The following is a 21861-nucleotide window of genomic DNA, read 5'->3' as shown; positions in this document are numbered from 1 at the left end:
AAGCAAGGGAGGGAGGTGGGTTTGGCTGAGGTGGGGAGGAAATGCAGACAACTGTAATTAAAAAACAATAAAATGAAAAAAAACCATTCCAAGTGTCCTGGCCTAGTGGTTCAGTTGGTTGGAACCCAGTCCCATACACCAAAAGGTTGCGGGCTTGATCCCTAGTCAATGTTTCTCCCTTCCCCTCTCTAAAGTCAATAAACATCCTCGGGTACGGATTCATGGGGAAAAAAAAAAAAATCCTAGCTGACAGGCCTTACAACACAGGTTGAGGGGCCAACCCAGAAGCTGGTTTTGTCTCCTCTGTGAACCTCTGTGATGTAAGCAAAAAAGCTTTCCTTCATTCTTTTTTTCGTGGGCGAGGGGTGGATCTAGTGTTTGTTTAAAACTGCCAAAATTAAGGCACAACTAGGATATAGGTCAAATGACATAGAAGCTAAGGTAGTTCTAGGTTTACAACTGTACCAAACACAAAGTAGACACCTAACTTCTCCCACCTTTGGATTTAGGGTACTGTCATGTACCATGGAAAGAAATTCGGTGAGCGCTCAATTCGTGTACAAAACAGCTTCCTCCTAAGAAAGGCAGGCAGGCAGGCAGGCACACACACCCCCCCCCCCCCCATCCAGGTTCTAAAAGAAGAAAACAAAATTTATTTTAAAACTTTATTTTCTGCAAAGCCAATCAACAAGTGTTGGAAGGGAAAAGTGTAAAAGTTATTCCTGCATATTCGGGAACAGCAAGCACTTAGGTTTGAGAAAACAAGAACTTAAAATAGTTGAATCAAAAGCAGTACCCTGCTACTTGTATTTTAAAATGCCTGTGATGTTCTTTCTTAGCAACATTTCTTTCTTCCCTAAAAGCTACAATATGATACAGAACGCAATAGCTCACTTGAAAGTGCTAGAATCAGAAGGTAAAGAATGCCATATGCCATCCCACTTAACATTTCCTACTATACAACGCTTATTTTGGCGCTTGATAAACCAAGCATTCATGTTAGCATTACATTCAACAGAAACATTTCTCATACTTTGGGTTTAAGATCCTTGTCCCTCCAGTTCCGATGTTGTGACATCTGACTCTTCATCATTGTAAATATTTTCAGCCTGGAGATAACAAACACGTTCGTAAGTAAAACTCTCCATTGTATTGACAAGATTATAAAAATAGCATTTAATAATTGTGTCTATCCACATTTTTGGATTCACAGGTCAATGTGTTTCAGTGTTGGAATGGACACATTTTTTCGAGTGGTTTATTTAGCCTTCTTTGTGTTTTGCCCCCAAAACTAATAAATTTAATGAGGACAGGCGGGTCAATGTATAATTCCACATATATCCCTAGCAGCCCATGCACTATTTCAATTACTGTTCATAAAACATGTTTCCCAAAAGCATTTTAAGCATTATTTAGAGGGAGTGACAGCCCTGAGGTTTATGAAGAGTTGATTAACACCTCAGCACCTTAGAGATGTCACGTACTTAGTGCTAATCTTCGGAGAACTCAGTATCATGTGAACGTGTCGACACTTCCCTGCTGCAGCCGCCATGCCTATGACAACAGACTCTGAGCACAGAGCACTGACGCTGAGAGTCTAGTTGATGAAAAGTAATAACCATGGACATCAGAGCACATGCTTTGTCTACACCTGTGTGTTTACAGACACGTACAGACATTTCTCCTGACTTGACAGGAGCACATTGAACTAAAGACTGCCATTAAAATGGAAGGTTTTTGAAGACTGTTTCCTTTCTATAAATATTTGATACAATATACACCTAGGTGTGTGAAGTATTCGTTATAACACTGTGTCGTAAGTCTCTCCTTTACATAATCATTTAAGGAAAAACAGTTTAGCTCACCATTTGCCAGATCTGCATGATGTTATCCTCAGACACTGAGCAAATGACCCATGGCTCATTGGGGTTCCAGCTGAAGTCTGAAATCTTCGCAGTGTGTCCTCCATGAATAAACTGTTAAGTAAGAACAACAAAAAAGGCCAAGGTGTCACATCTTACATTAAAAGTTAGTTTTTAGAGCATCAGTCTCGCAGCAACGGGACTGGATGTGACAGTCCTGCAGTTTGGAGGGAGGGCGGTACATGCTTTGTGCACCACCACATAAACCCTCAAGGAGCCGACGAGATGACTCAATTAGCGACAGGAGGGAGGCAGGCACTGCTGGCATCAACAAGATCAAGAAAGCTTAGTTTCTGGGCAGTGAACTTTCAAAATCCAGTCATTAAAAATTTTCCATACTGTTAGAAAGTATTAAGTGTTGCTAAGTAAGTATCTGCTCCCTCCCCCCCCAAAACCCCTCAGAAATCAATGAAATCATTGAAATCAATGAGGAGTTACTATATTCTAGTTTCTAGGAGCTCAAATTATTAATGAAACATTGGCAAAAGCCTTCTGGGTTCTAGTTCCTATTTTCAGTAAATGTCAAACCCCAATCACAACAACCTCCAAGACCTCTAACTGGAAATCATCAAGAGCTAGAATTTGAAGTTGACTCATTTTCCATATACATGGATCAATGACAGAATCCAATCTACATGTGACATTTCATCTTGCATAAGAAAGCCAACATATACCAGGAGTTCAGGAGGCCCATCTTCTGCATCTTCTGCTGATTGTTCTTCTCCAATTTTGCTATTGAGAAAGAGCATATTGCTTTTGTTACGGAAATTCTTGCAGCGTGAAATTCTTGTAGCACACACATATTGGAAAAACATCATTTCTAGGCTGCTATCGATTAGAGTTTTTGTATTACTTGGTGGGAGGGTGGGGTGCTTACTTTCTGGAAATGGGTAAGAGCTGTTCATAACTGAAGCTGCAGAATAGAAATTATTAATAACTATTAAAATTCATTTAATATTTTTACTGTGGTGTTTATACTGCTTTAGAATTAAAAGGTGAGTACATAAAATATCTGCAGAAGAACTGATGCCGGCCCCCTACACTTCACTCTAACGCCTTTTTCATTCCAGGTGTGAGAAACAGTAGCACATTAGGACCACAGACCTGAAGCTAGGACAACAAACCAACTTCATGGGATGTGCAGGCCAGTGAAAAGTTTTCTTTTTTCTTTTCTTAAATACTTTGATTTGTAGAATCTGCTAGCAGTCCCAACAGTGAAATCACTCTTAAATGACATACCACTTATCAGCCCTATCTGATTATCTAGCCCAAAGATGGACTTTGTCAGTAATAACTGCCGGAAAAACAGCCAAAACACACAACCTTCTAAGTGATAGACTTTGTTCCTTCCCATAAAACCAATAAAACAAACCAAACATGTGGGACTGCTAGACATTGTATTTGTCCTCCCCCTCTGAAGCGTGTAATTGCTAGCACACTGACCATTTTAATCCGTAATTTTATCTAATGTAATTTTAATAGTAAGCAAGTTATAAATGAATTTTAAGAAATTACAGAATGCCTGCACATTTATTGGCACCTTTAGGGACAATCCAATTGCCAGGGCATCAAATCTTACTGTACTACCTCATACAACCACCATCTATTTTTTTTAAGGTTTCTAATTTTACTACTAAAATTGTCTTCAAATATACTCAAATATCTGCTTTAAAGGTCCTCCACATTTTTAAGCATCTATCTATCATGGCCACAATTTGTTTCATAAGAACACAGACCATTAGATGTTTAGAAGTTTTACAATACCAGTATTTTATTTTTCACTGTCTCTGTCCCCTACACTGAAGGATGGGTTCTACTGTCCTGTAATTAAGGCAGCTTTGGTTTTAATGCACTAAAAACTCAGTCCACTTCAACACAATACATTTAATACAGGTAAGAAAAAAGTTATTCATTGGTAATTTAAAGATTTAAACTTAAGATAACAGCACCCGAAGGAGATGTATTATAACTGAACAACCTTATTAATGGCTCCAAAGGCTCGGACCCAAAAAAGGAAAGGGGTCTGGAAATTCTTGGAATGGCCACTCTAAAGCCAACAACTTTTAAAATTGGGAGAAACTCTTCATACAATGAGCCCTCAGAAGAACATAAACTCTGACAACAGGGGCTGTGCTTATCCTGTTCCTAAGTATATCCCCAGCAGTTTACAGAACCCACAGCATGAGCTCATCTGCTGAATGAATCGATCAAAGTACAGAAGAGCAAATGGTAGAAAATCTCTGAGAAAGACTACTCCTGAAGGTGTACGTTGAGATCCCATGAGACATAAAACAGCTAACATCTCTACCCCTTTCTATAGGAAAAGTGTTTTCAATACAATCATTTGGATGTTACAACACAAAGGCACCCCTCCCCCAACCTCATGCCTGCATATCAATAGAGAAATAAAACACTGCATAAATTTATGTTACAGCACATTTGCTGATTTACTTGTTTTATGGAACAAAGACTCTTCAGGAAGGTACTTCAAAATTAATGTTTGACTTCTAAAACTGGGGTTAGCGAATTGCTCTTCTAAATTTATGAATTACATAATCTTCCAGATTAGCATATTTATGCAGCTTCTCATCACCAGATTCTGAGTTACCTTAAATCCCACACATTGAGGCGGCGATCAGTACCACTTGAAGCCAGAATAGTTTCATTATGTGGAGACCAGTGGACCTAGCAATACATATTTGAAAATGCAAAGAATCATCCACTCTTAGGTTTGTGAATATTGTCCTAATCCTCATTATCTTCCCATAATGTGTTCTGTATCCTCTCCTTGGCCTACAGCCCTCTCACCCTTCTTGTCCAATCCTTTCAAGTACTCTTAAATGGCCCATCTCCTTGACTTGCCCCCAGAAAGGATGCACTCCCCAGTATAGGAGAACTCAGTTATTAGCTAGGGGGCCCAAAAAACCATCCCAGAAGCTTTTATTCTTACTATTTTTTAAATCCTCACCCCAGGACAAGCTTATTGATTTTAGAGAGAAGGGAAGGGAGAGAAAGAGGGAAAGAAACATCAATGTGAGAGAAACATCGACCAGTTGCCTCTTGTACGCACCTGGACCAGGGACGGAACCTGCAACCTAGGCATGTGCCCCGACTGGGAATCAAATCCATGACCTTTTGGTTTACGGGACAATGCTCCAACTAACTGAGCCACACCAACCAGGGCTATCCCAGAAGCTTTTGAAAATTTCAGTGAACTGTATCTTAACTTAAGCAAGTCTCTATTTTAAACCACATACAAGATATTTTTTCACTACAGGAGACACCATGCTGGTGTACCTTAACAGAAGAATCATTGGATTTCACTTTTTAAACATCCTGCTTTACAAGGCTTTTTCTTCTACTTCTGAACTAATTGTTTCTCAAAAAGCTCCACGTTATTTTCCACTAGTTAAATTATACAGTAGAAGAGGAACTTAAAAAAAAATGTCCTGTGCCCACAATATAAAAGAAAAACAATTTAATTTCCCCCTACCAAAAATTACTAAACCATGACATAGATATACTAGAAAACTGTCACATACCTGGAAAATTTCATCTTTATGAGATTCAAATGTATGGAGCTTTAGCTTTAAATTACGCAGATCCCATAAAGCTACAGTCTGAAGAAAAATAACAAATGAAAAGGAATTAAATTTTGCACTTTCCATAAGAGTTTTAAAATATCTGATTAGTGTACAAGACAACTAGGTTGGTAAACAGCAAATATGCAAAAACATAAAAACCTTATCTGCAGAGCCAGTTGCGAGAATGAACTCGCTGTAGGGATTGAATGACAGGCAATTGACTTCAGCGGTGTGGGCATCCACCAGGTGGCTTGGCTTGGAGGTGGTATTGGACCTGGTGTCCCATCTAAAACACAAAGGTACAAGGACACAGAACAAGAGGAGGTCACCTGACCCTCCTCAACTTCGCAGACCGCACACTCGTTTCCTCATCAGCACCACTCCACACCACCACGACTCCCACCCCTTCAGAGACACCAAGCATGCCTGGAGTTGGCAATATGGACTTCCAGCCACTAAGTATATTCTAAACCTACAGAGAATGAACTAGGGCTCGTTTCTTGTTTACTAGATTCCTGTCTTAATATACCAACTATTTCAAGTATACACAAAATGCTACCGATGCAGACAACAACATAACAATTTGCTATCTACAACCCAGCCTTCCCTGATTTCAGTATTTTGCCTTAGTTGTCTCAGGTATTCCTTTGAGATAAACAACATTCCAGGTGGTTGAATGCAGCCCTGTGGCCATGCACTGATATAATCATTCTCCTACCTCATCTTCAAAAAAGTCACCCGTATCCCAGTCTTGATGTTTACCTCCACACCAAAGCATATTTCTTCACCTTTACATACCTGTTTTCTTTTTTAAATAAAAAATTGGGCTCACTCATACTGCACAGTAACTTTTGTATAAAGGCCATTATATACATGCAATTTATTTATATGTCAATTATACCTCACTATAGCTGTTTTCATTTTCAAAAGCCAGGACATAACTTAAAAAGAAGAAATTAAACCACAGGCAACCATAATCACTGATGGTCATTCAGGACACCCCTACAACAAGACCCCACTTTACTGTCCACCTTACATCATAAGTTTCTGATCATCAGCGACAGATCCAAACAGGGACTCGTGCAGCAGATGCCAGGCCACATCCTCAACAACAGCCGAGTGGCCAGTAAAGATCGCTTTAGCATCCACAATTTTGCCTTCCTTTGGTCCTGCATTTATATCCCACAGACAGACAGTCTGAAGAAGAAAAAAACACACACAAAAAACCATAAATGATTGCATTTAAGTGGTAACATCTTATTTAATAGATCTTCAGTAGAAACAGAACTATTTAACTATATAAACGTTAGAAATAAACATGAGGAAGAGTAGTATTAACAAAAGTAAAGCTTCACAAACACTAGAATGTATGGGTGTAGCTTCCATGACCTGAGATGCAATAGGTAAAGAAAATATACTGTAATAGGAACAGGCAGGGGGAGACACAGCAAGCTGGCAGGTAAAGGACACTCAGATTAGAGTTTCTACCCACATACATTCAGTTAAGTATCTAAAATTCATATAGACCAGATTACACAACACTGAGAGCCCAGCATTTGGTATCCACTGAAGAGATTATGCCCATCCTAAAAAATTCATGCCAGGCTCAGACACTGATAAAACTAAAATATGCCTCTTGAAAGGCAAAAGTCTTTCAACAAGCCTCTCACAGCAGAAAACACCACAGGCATCAGGAAGTCAGACAGGTGAGTGTCCCAGAAAGCCCTACTAGGCTACTTTGAGAGGCCAGAGCTTGGGGCCTGCAGACCCCCTGGTGTGCTCCTCCAAACTTATCAGCAGGGCAAACCTGAAGAGAGGCCACAGGGCCAGCAGGCTCTGGGAGCTGAGTCTTCTCTTGACATCCAATCACAAAAAAAGTTAAGAGGAAAAGTCTTAAGGTTTTGGTTTTGGTTTTTTTTTTTTATGTCTTAAGTTTTTATGAAAACAATACCACAAGCTACAGGGCAGTGATTCTCAGATAATGGTGTAAAATGAAGAGTTAATTCCATTAAGGTACAATCACACTAATTCCACTGACACTGGTAATGACTTCATATTTTTATTTTTCTTAAATATTTTTCTTTCATTGATTTTAGAGAGAGGGAAAGGGAGGGAGAAAAAGAGGGAGAGAAACATCAATCAGTTGGCCTCTTGCATGCACCCTGACTAGGGACCAAACCCACAACCCATATGATGTGCCCGACCAGGAACCGAACCCACAACCTTTCGGTGTGCAGGACAACACCCAACTGAGTCACACTGGCCAGGGCAGCTTCATCTCTTTTTAAATCACTTTCTTATCTGAAAAGGTTTCTGTAACTAAGCTACTTCCCAGCAACAAAAAGAAATGACACACATGCCCTTAGTCTCTGTTGATACTTACACACTGACTCACAACTCACATGTACTGAAGAGAAAGGAACAAGCTGAGCTCTGGCTACCACCCCTCCTCTTCAACTCAGAAGGATGGATTCTGGGAAGATTAGCAAGATTAGCATTTGCCTGGCAAATGCAGAGCCCTTGGGAAACATCAACTATTATTTTAACTGGTGTTTCGGAGACTCTCTCCTGTCCACCGTGAGGGAAGTAGGAACATGACACAGGCTCCAACAGTCCAACCAGGACTTTGGGAGACTGGGGAGAATTGGTTCTGATTGTGGGGGAACATAACATCCACTTTCCAGGATGGCAAGAGTGACATCCTCACTGGCCTCATTTGCTGGCCTCCCCTCTCTTTTCTGGGCCATTTTCTAGCCATCACAGCAATTCTGTGTACCTCACCCAATGCCCTTCTGATAAATTCCTTTTGTTTGTTTAAATCAGCCAGAGTCAGTTTTGGTTGCTTTAACTAAAGAATCTTGAATGGAGCAATTAACGACATTCAATAGTTCAAAAAGCATAACAAAAAATGCTGTCAACAGAAATATAAAGGTCTTTGATGTGACAAGCTCTGTTCTGGGCATAGGGTTATATATTAAGGAAAGCAAGGAATCCACTCTCAAAAAGCTGACATGTAATGCTAACTGTGGCCAAGTTACACGAGTCTACTATTGGCTTCTGGTTGGAGGCATTCCCAACACCTTCTGCCTTTGGTACAGGATCCATGAAGAAGATCTGAGGCTGTTAGTGGCAAGAATGCTACAAATATTAATCCACAATAAATTAATGGGACCCCTTTGAGTTTGTGTGGTACTTTTAATTGTTAAAATAATTTAAATTAAGAATGCTAAGGCAACTCAATAGGGAAAGATTTGTCTTTTCAACAAATGGTGCTAGGAAAACTGGATAGCCACATGCAGAAAATGAAGTTGGATCTCTACTTCACACTATATACAAAAATTAACTCAAATTGAATCAAAGACCTAAATTTAAGAGCTAAAACTATAAAATTCTTAGAAAAAATATAGGTGTAAATCTTTTTGATTCTGGGTTTACGTGTGGTTTCTTAAATATGGTGCCAAAAGGACAAGGGACAAAATAAAATACATAAACTGGGCTGAAAATTAAACACTTTTGTGTTTCAGAGGACATCATCCAAAAAGTGAAAAAAAACAACCACAGAATGGGAGAAAAAAAATTGTTTATTCCTCAGCTGAGGATATATCTGTTGATTTTAGAGAGGAGGGGTGAGGGAGAGAGAGAGAAACATCCATCAGTTGTTGCCTGTCCTACAGGCCCCAACTGGGAATCAAAGCCACAACCTTTTGGTGTATGGGACGATGCTCCAACCAACTGAGCTGAATGGGAGAAAAATTTTCAGATCGTATATCTGATAAAGAACTTGTTTATAGAATATGTAAAGAACTCTTACAACTCAACAAAACAAGATTTATAAATGAACAAAGGATTTCAATACGTGTTTTTCCAAAGAATATACACAAATGGCCAATAAGCACATGGAAAGATGGTCAACTTCAGTAGCCATCATGGAAATGCAAATCAATCAAAACCACAATGAGATACCACTTTACACCCACTAGGATGGCTATACTCAAAAAAGACAATAACAAGTGTTGGTGAGGACATGGAAAAAACTACAACCCTGGTACATTGCTGGTGGGAATGTGAAATGATGCAGCTGCTTTGGAAAACAACCTGGCAGTTCTTCAGTAAGTTAAACATGGAGTTGCCATATGACCCAGTAATTCTACTCCTAGGTAATTACTCAAGAGAAATGAAAACATATATCCACATAAAACTTGTACAAAAATGTTCACAGCAACATCATTCAAAATAGCTCCAAAGTGGAAGCAAACCAAATGTTCAACCAATAAATGAATAAACTATAGTACATCCATATGAAATATTACTCAGCAATAAAAAGAAATGAAGTACTGACATATACTTCAACATGGATGAACCTTGAAAACATTATGCTATGTGAAGTCAGCCAGACACAAATGGCCACGTGTTATATGATCGAACTTCTATGAAATATTGAGAATAGACAAATCTATAGAGATGAGAAATAAATTAGTTGTTGCCAGGAGCTGTGGGAAGGAGGGATTGGGAGATGACTATTTAATGGGTATGGAGTTTCTTTTAGTGGTATTTGAGGAAAATGTTTTAGAATTATATAGTTGTGATGATTTCACAGCTTCATGAACACACTACATACCACAGAACTGTACACTTAACAAAACCTTTCATCTATCCAGTGCTTCTGCAATGCAGAGCTGCCCATGATACTGTCTTTAACTCTCAGTGCGTGAGCAGATTAGGAAGAACAGGCTTCTTACATGGTCATCAGATGCACTTAGCAGATGTCCACTCAAATTAGAATTCCAGGAAAGACCATAGCCTTCCTTCTGGTGGCCTCTTAACCTAAGGTCAGGATTACATTCTCCACTTGGGTCTAAAGATAAAAAGAAACACATTAACTACTGATTATGTATTTATCAGAATTGGTAAGAGAAAAGCCTCACCTGAGTGAACCGTAACATTTATGCTTGGAAAAGCACTGCACACACACAAGGACTTGGTCTGACCCAAAGCTGCCTTGAAAAGATGTTCTCTGTGCTTCGTTTCAAGTACTCAATGCAAACCAGGTCCCATCACCATAAAACTGGTTCCTCTGCAAAACCTAGTACGAGCTATCCTACAAATTTGTGCAATGACAACCCGCCTCACCCCTGGGTCAATTTTTAAAAATACTTTTGTGAGGAAAGAGATAACACAGGTCTGTTTGCTTAGTCCTTGCATGCCTCCAAGGTAACCTTGGAACTATGACTGACCCTTAGCCAGCTCCTAGGAATGTGACCCTCAAAGAATTCTTCATGTCACTAAATGACGAAGTTATGTACGCCCAGAGCACTGTGGCATGCTGTGGTAGTTTGTCAAGATTTGTAGGATTGTTGAGCAAGGTTCGCGATGTTATCTTCACTGCTGGGGTCCAGAGTTTCCCCTACCATGACTGGTCATACAGCAAGATGTGCCTATATGAGCAGATCTCCATAAAACCCCCAGACCCTGAGACTCAAATGGGCTTCCCTGGCAGAGAAATTAGCACATGCCCCTGTGATTTGCTGCTAGAGAGAAAGCATGTTCTGTGTGGCCACAGCAGGGAAGGACTCGGAAGCCTGTGCCTGACTTCTATGGACTCTGCCTGATCTGTACTTTTTTCCTCCTGCTTTTACTCTATAATTTGCTGCTAGGAGTATAACCTGCTGCGAGTTCCTTCTGTTAAATCGCTGACCTTAAGAGTGGTTACTGGACCCACACAACAATTTTTAAACCTTGAAAAATTATAGTGTATAGTAGTTTGAATGACCTCAAAACAATCACTTTGTTATCAAGAAAAATGATTAAGCAATGGCCTTCTTTTTTTTACCTGGTTTAGCAGGGTGCTTCGTATAGTCAAAAACCAGCACGTCAGAAGATGGTGTTTTTGTAGCAATGATGTGAGGATTCTGTGGCATGTAACGAGCACGGTTTACTTCTCCTTCGTGATTAATTTTAATTTCACATTCAATTTTTCCTGTTACAGAACCAAAGCCACCAAATTCTAATGTAAGAGGAAAGAAATAAACACACTTATGATTAAAATCCACAAGTCAATTTGATCAACCTAGCAGATTTTAACATGACAGGATACAACACAAATTGCTGAGAGAGAACACAAAAATATGGGTTCACTTGCCACTTCAAATTAATTTATTCTCAAAGCCCATTTGCATTGGAAAATATTGAGAGCTATTTTATGCAAGTTAATTCAATTCCACCTTGGACTTAGAACAATTAAAAATCAGCCTCTTATAGTTTTGAAGATGATGGTAGTTGTTCACTAAAATTCAAATTACGGTGTAATAAACATACTTTAGCCTTTCAGTGCAAAAACAACTCATTTGGAAACACTGCAGTAAATGAGCATCTTATTTTAGGTTTCATCAAGACAGGGAAGGCATAAACACTCCTTGCATCTAAAGTCAGAAACATCCTCAAATAGCATATCCATGCCAACTAATCCCTGCCCAAACCCAAGGCACACATACATGCTGGTTCCACCAGCATACTAGGTTCAACTGCTAGTGGAGTGCCAATGCTAAAACCAGAGGGCTTAACCTCTCTATCTGGTGTGGGAATAAGATTATAGTGTTAAATAGTTATTAAAAAGGCCCTGGAAAAGTAACAAAGCCACATAAAAAGTATCATTAACATCTGGGAAACAGCAAGATGATAGAAGAAAGAATACAAGTAGGGAACATTTAAGCAGATAACAGCAAACAAGAACATTTTCTTTTTTGTGTTCATAGATAAAAACTTGGATTACCTGCTGACACACAAAGTTTGTAGGCTTCACATTATAACTGTTATTTTTTCCCTGACCTATCTCACTTCTGTGCATATTCCTTTTTAGCTCACCCTATGTCTCTGTTCAGGGAACACTAACTCAAATGCCCAACGGAGCCAGGCAGGTAACAAGTCAAACAGACTGGCTGGGACCTGGTGAAAACACACTAGAAGCAGTACACCATTTCACAGTTTCAGCCAGCTCTTTCTATGTGGGAATGCGTAATGAACATAGAGTCTCGTGACTTAATGTCACAATTAGCCATTCTTCTCTATGGCAAATGTTAACTTACTATTTTCCTTGTGGCTGAAAATGATCTCCCATTCCATACAACTACACTCACACGACCACATGAAATCATCTATTTCCCCTGTCAATTGAAGAACTGTGCCTCCCCCTTCCTAAGACCAGCCCTCTTGGATTGTCTTCTCACCTCCTACCCCCTGAGAGGCTACTACAAACCTGCCCCTGCCCCCATGGACTCCAAGGGTTTTTTTTCTCACACTTCTTCTATCAAGATATTCAAGTCTCCTAACTCCTTTAGATAAAAGAAACTGAACAACTCTCCTTTAAAAAAATTGGGTTTCCAGGTAAGATTCTGAACACAGGGCTTTGTTTTCTCAAACTTAAAACAAAGTTTGAGCCCTGCCTGGTGTGGCTCAGTGGACTGAGTGCTGGCCTGCAAACTAATAGGTTTCCAGTTTGATTTCCAGTCAGGACACATGCCTGGGTTGTGGGACAGGTACCCAGTTGGGGGCGTGCAAGAAGCAACCAATCAACATCTCTCACACCAATGCTTCTCTCCCTTTCTTTCTCCCTCCCTTCCCCTCAAATAAAATCTTTAAAAAAATTAAAAATTAAAAAAGGTTTGAACCACTATCTTAATGATAAGTAGTATCCATTAAAAATACCGTAACAGAAAATAGCTGTTAAAATTATTTCAGTCATTTGCTAGATTGTAATACACTGGACAGGTGATTTCAAAGCCATTAAAAAGCTTTCTAATTGCAAGAAAATTTAAAAAATAAGGCATAAGGTTGTAGGGGAATGACAGAATTGTGGGAGAGATAAACTGAGTAAATAATGTTGGAAAATAATTTTATATCGTATTTTTCATTTTATATTATTTTAAATTGACAATGAATATACCACACAACTCAGCAATTCTACCCTGCTAGGTGAATTCTCCAATGTGCATACAAGGAGACATGGCAAGGATGTTCACTAAGGCATGTTTGTAAGAGTGAAACACCACATAGATACATCCAACTACCCCTTGGCAGAAGAATGGACAAGCTGTTTAATCACAACACAATACTATACAGCCGTTAAAAAATGAGAGAGACATCAACATGGTATGAAGGGGACTCCTCAAAAAACCCATGAAATTATCTACTGGAAGGCAGGCCCCTTGTAGTACAGGCTCCCGCAGCTAGGCGAGTGTTGTGTTCTAGGAACCCATCTGTATCAGTGCAGCCGCCGGCATTGTCAACTTCAGTGCATTTATTTTTGAAGACTTTTTTCCATCAAGTTTGCCCATTTCATGATGGGTGATTTACGAGCTTGCCTACCCACACCACAACGGCATGACCCCATGTCCCACCCTCCCTATTCATGCAAGGGACTTTTTTTTTTTTTGTTTCCCTGGATGAAAAAAGTCCTCAAAGGGAAATGTTTTGCTGATGTAGAAGAGGTGGAACAAAAAATGGTGGAAGCCATAGAAGGCATCAGAATTGACAAGTTCGAAAACTGTTTTGAGCAGTGGAAAAACAATCTCGATAGGTGTATTACATCAAATGGAGAGTACTTTGAAAATGACTGAAGTTTAAACATGTAAGAATACACAATTTTTTATAAATAAATTCCACTTTTTTGGGTTCCCCCCTTGTACATGATACAATACTGAATGAAAAAAACAAGCTGCAAACCAACATTATATGCATTTACTACTGCATGAGTAATAAAAATACAGAGTTAACATGGCACACTAACTGCAGGACAGTGATGAATTCTGGAGAGGGAGGAATGGGGTAGTGGTGGTGGGACTTGAGCTATAATGTAATATTTTCAATAAAAAAAACACCTAAAATAAACACTGGAAAATGTTAAGATCTATTAAACCATTTGAGGCTGTGTGGAAAACACTAACCCAGCAGGCCTGGTTGCTTAGCCCTCACAGTTCTGAGGGGCTGGAGTGTGACTGACCATTCAATGAGTCCTGGGAACATGGATCTCAGAATGTTCTTTATATTACTGTTGGATTGAGGATTTTCTGGTGTACACCTGGAGCAATGGACCGTGCTGTACCAGTTTGTCAGGGTTACTGCGCACAAATATCAACATTGACGACGTGCTCCTGGTTTCATTATTGGGGTCCTGAGTTTGTGTCATGGATGGTTGCCAGCAGGACAGGATGTGCCTATGAAACCAGCCCTCCCTGAAAGCCTCAGACCTTGACACTCAAATGGGTTTTCCCTGGGCACGCATCCCTGTCATTTGCTGCCAGAGAGAAAGCACATCCTGTGCAGCCCTGGACACAACTTTCACCAGACCTCCCTGGACTCCCTGATGCGTATCTTCTTCCTGCTGCTTCTGTTCTATATGTACTCTTTATTGTAACAAACTTTATTCATTAGTATAATTTGTCGTCAAGCCTTGTAAGTCCTCCTAGCAAAATCACCGGAACTGGGTGGTTGTGGGAGTATCAAAGTAAGGGAATGTATGATTGACTGGAGGGGAAAAACACAAGGAAATCAACAGCTTCCATTACAAAAACCCACTATTGCTCTGGCTGGTGTAGCTCACTGGATTGATCATGGGCCTGTGAACCAGAGGGTTGCCAGTTCGATTCCAGGTCAGGGCACATGCCTGGCCTGTGGGTGTGGTCCCCAGTTGGGGGCATGTGAGGCAACCACACATTGATGTTTATCTCCCGCTCTTTCTTCTTCCCTCTCCCTCTCTCGAGAAATAAATAAATCAATCTTTAAAAAACCCCACTATTAATTGATAAAACTGGTATATATGCCTCCTGAATTTATTCTATGCATGTATCAGTTACCCAATTTATCTTGGACACTTTTGCATACCAGTGTATACAGATTTATTGCATTCTTAGTAATTGCTGCACAATATTTCAAATAAACCATAATGTGTTCAACCAATTTCCTATGAACTACTATCTGGGTTGATCCTAATTTTTCTTTCTCTCCTGAAAATAATGCTACTGTGAAATCCTTGTGTACCTGTGGCAAGCAGTTCAGTAGGATAATGTCCTAGCAGTTAAATAACTGGGCCAAAAGAGATATCAGCATAAAGTTTTAGTAACATGTAATTAGAAAGAGGCAAAGTCCTTTAAGACACCAATACTGGAATGTATGGTATACCTACCACCTTTCTCACTGTCACAGTGGGAAGCATCAAACTGTGCATCATCATTCGGAATATGGACTCGAGCAACCACGAGATGATTCTGCTCATCAGATGTGTGAGTCCCCAGCACCAGCCAATGAAGGGCATAATCCTTTCCTTCCGGTCTGTTTGGAAAAGAAAGTAAGTCACACTAATCCTACAAGAAATCAGTTGCTAAGAAATTCAGTCCATTGCTGATCCCTGTATTCATAAATCATGATATGGCCTAAAAAATATCTTCCAGTTTAATACACTACATGTTTCTGATTTCCCAATAAGAAACAAGGTAGAATGGAAAGACTAAGGCACTGAGTCAGAAAAACTGTGTTTAAATCCTGGCTCAAACTAAAATTATCTACATACAATTTCTTCAATCACAACTTCCCTGTGGGCCTTCACTTAAAAAACAGGTTATAAATACAAATGGCATGATGTGACAACCCCCGATTTATGTTTATGGTGCTTAAAGTTCACAAAATGGGCGTTCTCAATTTTACGGGATGTGTGTCTGTCTGTCTGTCTTTGTTACCTACTTCTATGGAAACTGACTTTGAGGCTGCAGAACCCCTTGACACCCTGGTGCAAGCAGTAATTTTGCATCTGTGTCTATTTACAAATGCTTTCCCCTCTGTGTTATCTAGAATAGCAATTTTCTCCTGTGCCCCATGGTTCCACCTCAGTAAGGAGGGCAAAGAAGTAGGGCCTGGGCCCCAACACTACACAAATTAGGCTATTTATCCGTTTTTCAATTTCAGTTGTACAAAGGATTCAGTAATTTATTTTTTTTTAAAGGGTTTGAGGATTAATTCTAGGCATGTAATTTAGTAATAACTAAAAAACACAAGATGAAATTTTACCAAGATTTAGCTTAAGGTTTAAAAAGAAAAAACAATACACAAAAAACTCCAAGAACAGAGTAAGGCCACCATGGCCAAGTAAATAGCACCTTGTTGGAAAAAAAGATATGAGTCTTAGTTAATGTATGTTCAGTAGCCAAGAATATAATGTGGTTATCAAAAAAGGGTAATTAATTCCATCTTAGATGAACTTATATGGGGACAGGGAGGCAAGGCACATGGGCACTCGCCCACTTATTTTTAACCGGAAAACTACGCTTAGAAAATTAAGCTCTAGGCAATGTACTTCAGGAGGACTTAGACAAAATGAAACCTTCACAGGGAAAAGCGGCTCAACATGAAAGGGAACTTAAACATATTTCATGAGAGAACCATTTGAAAAGGAATAGGAATGCTTGAGAGAAAGGAGGCACCACAAAGCAATGTTAGGGCTGACATAAAAGGAAGGAAGTGACTTGTTTTTTATAGGTTTAAGCAGAGAAAACTAAGACCAACACATAAAAGTCACATTGCAGGAGCACACGCCCAACACGGACTGGAGGATCTGAAAAATTCCTCTCGACTCTAAAGCTCAGTGATTCTGGTTTCCTTAATCATACTAGGATTTTTGTTTTTACTACAAATCCTTTCATCTCCATCATTAAAATAGAAGCCTATTTTCCTGAATCAATCAATAGTATACTATTTTCCTCCAATACTGGATACACCTAAGGTTACAGAAGACTGATGATAAAAGACCTTGTCCATTTTCATTGCCAAAATCCATTGACCACTTTGACTCCACGACTAAGAAAACTACCCAACAAAAATCATAGATTATCACAAGGTTACTCACAGCAGCACTGTCTGAAGCAGCAAGACTGAAAACAACCTAAATATCCATTAATAGGGAACTGGTGACATAAATTATAGTATACCCACAAATGGAATTCTATGGAGCCTTTAAAACACATGAGCATATCTAAGCATGCCGAGAGGAAAAAGCCTCCAATATAAACTCTTAATTGAAGAGTCAACTGAACAACTTAATACCAGAAAAAAAAGATGGAGGGAAGATATATGTATGTACTTCATGCTGGCAGGATGCTTAAGAAATTGTAAACAATGGGTAAGAGAACTAGGAAAATAGGGAATGGGGAAGGAGGGCATTTTTCACTCTATGCACTTTAGTACCATCTGAATTTGAATGACTAGAAAGCTTTTCAGGTAGAGAGTAAGATAGTCGCAAATGTTTAAAAAGTTATTTAATAGTGGCCTGGGTGGTGTGGCTCAGTGGATTGAGCACCAGCCTGGGAACCAGAAGGTTGGCAGTCCCGGATTGGGGATATATGAGAGGCAACTGTTTCTCTCCCTATCTCCTTCCCTTCTTTCTGAAAATAAATAAATAAAATCTTTAAAAAAGTTATTTAATGAGAGATACAAAATAATGACCAACTAGCTTTAAAAAATTTAATAAAAGATTTTAAAAAGCCAAATCAATTACCCAGCTCAATTTAATGACAACAGCTCAGAAAGTGCAAATAATCATTCAGAAGCATGTTGAATGTAGGCAGAATGTCTTATGAGGTTGAGTAGGAAGTAGTTCCTCAAAGACCCAGGCAATTAAGAGCAGCCAACATTTCTACTGCTCTGCATAGTGACAAAACACAATCACACTCCCTTCATACCCCAAACAGAACCCTGCAAAGCACACACAGCCATCCTCACCATCCAAGAATGCAGGCTGGCTGACATTTTCTTACATTCCCAGAGGCAGTGCACGTCCCACAACCAGATCCCACTTCTTTGTATGCAAAGAACACCCTGGAGTACATTAATTTAAAGTATTTTCTGCTAAATTCTTAAGTATTCATATAAAAGCAATGTCTGGGCTGAGAACATATAATCTTTTTAAAAATCTTTGCACAGGACACATTATAGGTAACATTTATAAAAGACTGCAGTAAAGCAGCTTTCACTGAACTCCAAATGGAGAAACAGAGTTATTCCATTCTACCTAACAAACTATTTTGGAATAGAAAGGAGTGGGAGAATCAGTATCAGTCACTACTCACTGTATACTTACTCTGCATCAGCACCTTAACACGCATGATCCTATTTAATCCCCTCAAACGTAGGCAGCCAGCACTGTCAGCACCTTCATTTACAGACCAGATAACTAGGGCATAGAGACTAACCAACTTACCCCAATTCACAAAGCTACTAAGAAGCAGGGGACAGGATCCAAACTCAGGTTTGAATCCTTAAAGCCCCACCTCTTTTTCTACTTTCCCTGTGGGTCAAAAAGATATGAGAGAATGTAAACTAAGGTGTTAAAATTTTAAATCTGCTTAACAGGAAGGCACAAAAAGTCAAACGCACATGAATACCTTTAAGTAGTTGATGATCAAAGTTATTTTAAGGTCAGTGCTTAGAAATCTCCATTAGTTTTTGGCTACTCTTCCTACATCGATATATTTACGTTGAGATTTTTGGGAACCCCAATGGAAGCCCCTATGTGTATGGAAATCAGTGTTCTCATGTGGAGTATCTGGCCATTATATGAGTAATTTTATGTAAAATTTACTTACCCTTATTTTTATAACATCACAAAATCTCGTTCTAGATTAGAGTTTGATTAATCCTCATTAAATTATAGGCTCACAATATCGAAGGTTAATACACTTCTAAGTACACTTCTAAGTACACGTCCAAGTTCCTACTAGAAAAAGTCCAAGTATATGAGAAAGGTACTCTAATGCAGGGATTGCCTAAACTCTGGGGCTACCTGTTTGGGTTTGAAACCCCCTCTATCACTTGTCACCTGTGTGATCTTGGGCATTTTACTTAACATCTCAGTCCCCAACTCCACATCGATAAAAAAAAAGGATAAAAAAGTAATCAAAGTACTTGTTTTGAATATTAAAGCAAGTAATAGTACATAAAACTCCATAGATGTGCCAGGCCCTGTTGTAAGAGCTCAGTAAATGTCAGCAATTATTGCCAGAGGAATTTTAGAAATAGCTGAAAAGAACACTCTTATGAAGACAAACAGCAACCTCAAAGTGTGTTCTATATTCTAGGTCAATAACACTTTTTCTTCAGTGAACTGTTGCTAAATTCTTTTCCCTTTTGCCAATTAAACTGTATTCATGTTGGGGGCTGGTTACAAGGGTGTGTGGACTTCGTAAAAATTCATCAAGCCATATGCTTATGATTTGTGCACTTTTCTGTACATATGCTATTTGCCAAAAAAGCTGAAAGGAAATCCATTCGTCTGGGCTTGAAGAGATGCTGTTCTATATTTAAGCCCAAGAAATGTCAAATATATCTAGTTCTTCCTACAAATATTGCTAATCTCACGAGAGGTTCTTTCTCCCATTTCAAGGCCATACTTACACCTCACAAATCATTCCATAAATCACTTACTTTAGTTCTGAAAATAAGTCACCTGCCCCCTCATCCAAGGGCTAAGTTGATCACATGCTTACGTTCTATGTACAAAATGCCAAAGAAGAAAATTCAGGACAACAGTTAAGTTTGTGCAAAATAAGTTGCCAGGAACCCTTACTTAGTCACTTCAGGAAGCCACTGAACAGTAAGACTCGGCCACTGAAGAGCATGGGTCATAACCAGGTCATACAGAAACGGTGTGTTCTTCTTCCAGATTTTATATTCTTCATTGATGACACGCTCCTCCACAGTATCTTCAAACACTGAAATTTGGAGAAATTAAGTGGCTGAGAACAATCGAAGTCAGAATTTGGACATGTACCGGAGGTCACCTCGAGATAGCCACACCTAATCTACTCTTACCTTTACCTCTGATTTGGACACGAACAACTAACTGCTCTTCCAGAGCATGCAGAGGAAGGTGATTTTGTGCACTTTGAGATCAATACCACGGGCATATACAGAATTGGGTAATTAATTACACGAACACCAATACTGTTTTGCCGGTTACAGCTGTTCGCACCTGTTCTAAGATGACGACCTGTCTGTAGAGGGGCCCCACGACCCACCAAGGGAGGCGAATCCACGTGTAGCAGAAAGCCATCGACGTGCTCCCCGCATCCCCCAGTGAGAGGCCTCCACTGCCAAGAAGCCAGCGTAGGCAGCTATAAGCTGGCGGGTTCTAGAATACCCCGGACAAGGGCCGCGACCCCGAGGCGGTCGGCGCGCGCGTGCGCGCGCCTGAAGGGAGCCGCCGTGCCCGCTTTCCGGCGGCGAAGGCCGCCTCCGCTCGGGGCCGAGGGCGCCTAAGGGAGCGCAGCCGCCGGAGGGAGGGGGGGCGGGAGGGGAAAGGGGGGCTCAACCCGCGGCCCCGCGCCCGGTTCCGGAAGTGCTTGGAGCCCTGAGCGCCTCAGCCGCGTCCCGCGTAGGCCCCTCAAGGCGCGCGCCCAGCCTCGCGCCCGGCCCCGCCCCCTGCCCCGCACGCCAATTCGCGCCTTTCTCCGGCGCGTGCCGCGGCCTCGCGCGCCCGCCGCCCCCCGCGGCCCCGGCGCGCGCCGCTCCGCAGGGCCTCTTACTCTCTTTACTCGCCATCTTGCGTCGGGTCGTTCGCCCCTCGCCGCCTCCTGACTCCCCTCGCTAGTCAAGAGCAGTCCAGCCGCAGGCGCTCCTGCCTTTCCCAGGCGCGCCACACGCTTCTAGTTCTCGAAGCCTGAGCCCCGTCTAATGGCCTAGGTGCTCCCCAGACGCCGCGTCCTTCTCGCCCGCCTCCTCCCCGATCGCGGGTACCGACGACTGAGACGCTCTTCTCTCTCTCTCCAAACTTGGAACGAGACTTTTCAACCCGCGCCTCCCAGCCCGCCCAGGCAGCTGAGCGCAGGCGCACCCGCTCTGGGAAAAGTGAGAGGCGGTGGAGGGACGGGTCTGGGAGCCGACGGCAACGTAGTCTCGACCAATGACGTGCGGCAGGCAGGTTTCACGGGGCGTTCGTAGGCGGGCTTCTGGGTGTGGGCGGGGCGTTCTACGGCAGGAAGTTGGCGAGGCGCAGGCGCGAGGACTCGCCCGACGCTCCCAGGGCTGGGCGCGAGGGCGGATGGGGGTGCGCGGGGGTGAGCGGGGGTGGGGCGAATGGTGGCGCGGCTTGCTTGCTGCGCCCGGGCCGAGATCCCCCGGAGGCGAGCCCTGGGGCCGCGGGGCGTGGTTGCTTGCAGCGGCTGGGGGTTGGGGGATGGGAAGGGGACAGTGAGACTCCGCCGCTTAGCCAAGCGAAATGTCCGAGAAAAGAAAATGGTTCTGGTCTGGACAGATTATTGTGCCCTCAAAGTCTACACGATAACCACGGGCATGCAATTTTGTGCACCCCGTAAGGT

At 41.2% G+C, this 21861-nt stretch overlaps 1 protein-coding gene across 1 annotated transcript; it reads right to left on the bottom strand.

The window, feature by feature from the left end:
- Nucleotides 1-651: 651 nt before the first annotated feature.
- RBBP7 (RB binding protein 7, chromatin remodeling factor) lies at nt 652-21388 on the bottom strand. The gene is made up of 12 exons (XM_053917372.2): nt 21070-21388; nt 20112-20256; nt 15684-15829; nt 11337-11510; nt 10246-10361; nt 6543-6703; nt 5666-5792; nt 5465-5542; nt 4531-4607; nt 2597-2654; nt 1866-1976; nt 652-1109 (listed from the first exon to the last, which is right to left on the bottom strand). The coding sequence occupies exons 1-12, from the start codon at nt 21083-21085 to the stop codon at nt 1041-1043; spliced, it is 1278 nt and encodes a 425-aa protein (XP_053773347.1). The 5' UTR covers nt 21086-21388; the 3' UTR covers nt 652-1040.
- Between the last annotated feature and the right edge of the window lie 473 nt (nt 21389-21861).

Source organism: Desmodus rotundus, chromosome X, assembly GCF_022682495.2.
Source record: "Desmodus rotundus isolate HL8 chromosome X, HLdesRot8A.1, whole genome shotgun sequence".
Lineage (NCBI taxonomy): Eukaryota > Metazoa > Chordata > Mammalia > Chiroptera > Phyllostomidae > Desmodus > Desmodus rotundus.
This window is presented reverse-complemented; position numbering and strand designations above follow the sequence as displayed.